General features: G+C 29.5%; 1 protein-coding gene across 1 annotated transcript in view; it reads right to left on the reverse strand.

Moving 5' to 3' along the window:
• LOC106472777 (disks large 1 tumor suppressor protein-like) overlaps positions 1-3,898 on the reverse strand; it is a 49,698-nt gene extending 45,800 nt beyond the window's left edge. Inside the window, exons 1-2 of the mRNA XM_013933434.2 lie at positions 3,440-3,898; positions 1,293-1,424 (exon numbers count right to left, since the gene is read on the reverse strand). Of these exons, the coding sequence (XP_013788888.2) occupies positions 1,293-1,424; positions 3,440-3,461 (154 nt within the window). The 5' untranslated portion in view covers positions 3,462-3,898. The remainder of the gene's footprint in view (positions 1-1,292; positions 1,425-3,439) is intronic.
• Between the last annotated feature and the right edge of the window lie 1,816 nt (positions 3,899-5,714).

A 5,714-nucleotide genomic window follows, 5' to 3' on the forward strand; every position in this document is an offset into this window, starting at 1 on the left:
CGTTTTTAAAAGAAAAAAAACTATTATTGTTATAAATAGCACATTCAATTGAACTAAACCATGCATGTCTATTTAAATATAACTACACATGGCTTGTGTATATTGTATATATATTATTCATACCTTCGGTGTATAGGACGTAAGCAGATTTTGACATCAAATTTTGGGGAAAAAAAGTGTGTCTTATACACCAAAAAAATGGTATAAGCTTTTATAAAGGCTTTTTATAGAACTGGGCAATTAGTGGAATTCGCTAATCCATTAATTGATTACATTCAACTAATCAATATTCTTACAAAATAACTATAAAGAACCTATACTGCTAAAAATTGGGTTTTGATGCCTGCAAAGGATAGAGCAGAGATAGCTAAATGTGTAGCTTTGTGCTTAATAAAAAACATAACATGAATATTTTGATTACTTGAATAATGGAAAAAATCAAACAAATAATAATCAGAAACCCTAAATTTGATTAGTTGATTATTTTTGTTACCCATGACACTAAATGATTAGGCTGAACAAAGCTGAATTAACTGAAAATAATAATGGAAATGTTTTTGATTACTGGATAATTGGAAACAATAATTTCAAATAACTCATTATTTCTGTGGCATTAATTGTAATTTCAATTATTGGAAAGCCAGAATAATCAAAAATATTAATAATAGCAAACACTATTTTAATTAGTTGATTATTTTTATGACATTAATTGACTTAATTATAATTTTGATTATTGGATAGTTGTAGTAACCATATTTTAATAATTGGAAACACTTGTTGATTATTTTCATTACATTAATTGCCTTAATCATAACTTAGATTACTTGATTATTTTACATGATACTAATTGATACTCATAGGTAATTGATTATATTGATTCATCAAGTAAATCACCCACCTTTAATAGAACACATAACTGAATGTTTAAACCACACGTGGATAATGTCAATTGTCATACACAAAGTAAAGGTAATTCTGCATATTCACCTTATAATATTAAAAACCCTTTCTGTGCTTTTATAAATAATGTAATAATCGTTATAACTAAACACAGCAAGATGCATGAACTTTTCCATTTCAAAACCTTTACATCAGTTCAAATTTAATAAAATACATTGTGGTTAGCAACGAAGATAAATATGTATAATGCAAAACTAGATAGTGTGGAAATCTTAGTCCTACAAAGATTTCTATACATAATGCACATGATTCCCTGACACTTGACATTTAACGATTATGTCTTGTACACTATTCTTTAAAGAAGTTTTCAAATAACTATTACAAATACCTACCTAACAGAGCTAGAAAAAGTCTACTTTTAAAGATTCTTATTACTCGTTCAATAGCATTTCTCAGCTGTTTATCTTGAGGTTTAGTTAGTTTCGTATGATACTCTTCTAACAGCTCTAAGGCCCGGTGAGCCTCTGAAAAATAAATTCAGAACTGTTTTATACTTTTAAATGCTCTGCTTACTATACTACAGTACACAGAAAAAAATTGTTTATATTATAAATTAATTAATATGTACAAGTATATGTTACTTTTTACATTAGACTAAAGTGATATATAAGCAAAACCACTTCATGTAGTACACAAAAATGCTTTGCTAACATCCAACCTTAGCTTTCACAATAAATCTATTTTTGTTCAACAAAAAACTTAGCAAGAGATCTGAGCTAACCTGTAAGAATTAAGCAGCAAAAAACTCAAAATTTTACAAACTTGAAAAATAAATTCAAAATCAAACATCTGAATATTTACTGGAATAAAAGTGTAACAAGTCCACATCAAAATTTTTTTACCTATTTACCTTTACCTTCTGTTATGCAATTATTGTAAATTTTCATAAAATTCACTGTTCATTTCAATTTACAAAAATGTCTTGGAAATTATTAATGTTCAACTTTTTATTACATAATGTACATGTATACAAAAGAAAATTAAATTAGATATAATTTCATGTAATTTTATGTTTCTACAAACACTTGAAAAAAGTCATGAATGTTCAAGAAATTTATTTCATTATGTGTAAAAAAATGCTGAGTTACAGCTAATACCCTAAACGGTAAACTTCAAATTTTCCAGGCTGTAAAATTGACTTTTCCTGTTTACCACCATGCATTTTATATTCAATCATACAGAAAAGATAAAATATAGCAGTGGTCATGGCATGGTTATTATCAAATATGAAAAATCATGTTTTTTTGATATATCTAAAATCCAGAAAACTACTAAAATTTAAATTATAGTTAGCTGGAAACTATGCAAAAACCTTCAAAATGAAAACAAAATGTTTTTCCCTTTAATAAAAAAATTATAAAACATAAAAATTACATTGTTCATTAACTTATTTACTGTTAACTGAATCTTTTGCAAATTGTAGTCTTATTCCTCCTTAGTGAACAGTAAAAAAGAAACAAATAAAATTTACATATTTGGGTACTGTTTTATGATTTAAACTGCTGAACCATACACACACTATGAAATATTTTTAAATAATTATTTTTCTTTTAGAAAGATACAAATTGTAGTTCTCCTTCAACACTACAATCCTAAAATGGTGAATTTTAGATATTAACTTTAATATACAAACCAACTCATTTTTAATATGAAATATTAAAATTTGATGGAGCTTATGAAAATCATATTGAATACTCTTCTCTCAGGTTCTTAAATTTTGTCAGTTCAACTATTTACAAAAAGGCGTTATATCCTATCTGCTTCATTTTTCCTACACCTATTATATGTTTGGTTGTTCATCTAAATATTTTTATATAATACTAATAATTCAAGTGCATCAAAACTCCCATTTTTTCTATTTCAGTATTGAACTTGTACCTTTCACTCGCGTCAGGATAATGCCAATTACAGTTTATACGTAAATCACTAAATGCCATTTTGTTTCAAGTTCTTTGTAAAATCAAAAAGTGACAACAAATTCAAATACGATGTACAATGTACACGGCCACGATTCAACGAAACGTAACACTAACAGCAACGTAGGTCAAGGTATTATCAAGCTTTGTAACAATACGATAAATTACAAAAGTTAACAGTACTGCAGTGTAGTTATAGTTGGTACGAAACGTGACAATAACTATCACATATCAGTATCAGCGTCATATATTTGTGTTGCATTTAAAAATTAAAATTGAACGGGTGGTATTTGTGCCTTGATTTAAATTAACGTATAACCCATAAACTAAAGATAACATGGCACGCTGGCTCTTAACTTCAAAGTTAAATACCTTAAATTAATTAAAAAGTTACTTGTAATTTGTAAATAACTTGTAATTCTTCCGAGACTTCAGTAAGCTTATGACAAGTTACGAATACTTTACAATATAACAAGTTAGGCTTAACTTCATTTTCAACTTGTTTTATTATAAAACGTTGAAACTGCGATTTAAAATTAATAATAGTAATGAATTGATCTTACCACCTTGTCTACGAACAGGCATTTTAAATGCCAGCGTAGGGAGCACGGTACGCAAATAGTAACTGAAAGCTTTTTCAATGCCGAAAGCTACCGTTCATCACGTCCCTTCGACAAGATAATTTTCGCTAGGAAACGCTTAGGCTTACGTCCAAAAAGTATATCCAGTGTGATGCGTTTCCCTATTTTCCTATATCAGTATATGCTATCGCTAATGCGCAAAATTATAAACAATACTACGTTCAGTTATTGTTTATTAAAAACAAATACGTCACTTTTAAATAAAATAAAATTTATTTCAATAGTATTCACACTGTTTTATTTATCTTAAAACAAAAACAGTAATTCAAACACGAACAAAAATAGGCTCTAGTTAGATTCTACATTGCGGTGCTAACACATCACGGAAAATAACATGGCGTCAATTAGCAACACTACGCATCTCCAACGGTAAATTCTGTTCCATAAGTATAACGCGAGAATGTCAACGTTTTTTTTTTATTATTTTGCTTATCAATAGTGAAAGTTATAGACCACATACTACCTCCTACTTCTTAATCGCCACTGGAGCAACACAATGATAGCAGATTTGACTTTCATTTGTGTCATTTAAGCCAGTATGAAAACCTTTTTATAGATTACAATCTCTTGCATTTATTTCTTAATTCGGTTTAAGATAAGAAATAAATAAGCTTAAATTGTGAAAGCACCAATTTAAGATTTCTTTAGACGTTTAAAGATCAACTCAAATGATTGATCAGATCAGGTCGATTGCGACAACAAACGTGCAACAGTGTTTCATTATTCTCATGCATAAACAGAAAAAATAAAATATTAGAGTATAAAAAGCAACGAAAATGTCTTAGACAAAGGTGAAATTAACATCATAACTGTTTTGTTGTAAGCTGTATTTTCAATGTTTTAATTTGTTTTTGTGATTTTTTCTAGAGGGCGTATGACATAAAGATCAAGAAATTTATAAAAGTAGTCCTAGAATACTTAGAGGCCCCTAGTAGCACAGCGGTATGTTTGCGGACTTACAACGCTAGAAACCGGGTTTCGATACCAGTGGTAGGCAGAGCACAGATAGCCCTTGTGTAGCTTTGTGCATAGTTATAAACAAAACAAACAGAATACTTAGAATTTTCATGAATGTTAGTGATCAAGAGACATTGTGAAATGTCTAAAACAAGGATACATTATAAATACGAGAATCAATGAAACATTGAGTCAGTTTCAGTTTGTAGAAAATCAGTCAAAGTGAAATATTCAGATCAGTATTAGTTATTGCATATATTCAATTACTGGATTGATTAATTGTGAAAATGTACAAGTGAATTTACCTGTACTTTAGTAGTAGAACCACAACTAAGTAAATTTCAGTTGAAAGTGAAAATGCTGTTGTTGAACTTTAGCCTATAAGTGTAACTGAGGGCAAATGATAATATTAGTAGTCTGTAGCAAACGATGAAGAAATAAATTAATGTATTATTGTTATTTGGTCTGTACTTTACATTACTTTCACCAATTAATTTCAAATAACCAGTGGCGCCAAATGACAGAAGCCTCCCAGTATGTCTGCGGACTTACAACGCTAGACATAGGGTTTCGATACCTGTGGTGGGCAGAGCACAGATAGCCCATTGTGTAGCTTTGTGCTTAATTACAAACAAACAAAAATGACAGAACAATATTGCAACAGTAGGATTATTTTGGTGAAAATAAATATTTTCAACATGGGAATCAAGTCCAGAAGCAAGATCGAAATTGTGTGAGAGAAAGATAATGAAACAGTTTAAAAAAGAACAATATAGCAAATTAAAATACAAAGAAAAGGAGTGATACAGAAATTTTGAAGAAGACTAAGAACAAAAAGAAAATTAAAAGAAGATCGAGGAAAAGTGACCGAAAATTAGAAGAACAAGACATAATATTTGATGAAGAATTAAAAGCAAATCTGATTAAAGACAAAATCCATGAATCTATTGGGGACATATAAAGGGATTGCAACAGCAAGTTTGAAGAAATGCAGAAGGACATCAAAGAAGAACAAGAAGCTTGTAATGGCAAAATTGGAAAAGTAGAAAAAAAAATAGTGTTGCGTCATCGAGATCACGTGACAATTCTCACGCTCTCTTTTTTCTAGAACTATCCCGTATCTTGGCGAATGGTCTAGTAATTACTAGAAATAGGGTACGCTGGTATATAAAAGAGGGGAGGTAATGTGTGTATAGAGAGTGAGTAATCGAACTGCAGTCAGAGAGAGACGTATTGTTGT

Source organism: Limulus polyphemus, unplaced genomic scaffold, assembly GCF_000517525.1.
Source record: "Limulus polyphemus unplaced genomic scaffold, Limulus_polyphemus-2.1.2 Scaffold5601, whole genome shotgun sequence".
In the NCBI taxonomy this organism is placed as follows: domain Eukaryota; kingdom Metazoa; phylum Arthropoda; class Merostomata; order Xiphosura; family Limulidae; genus Limulus; species Limulus polyphemus.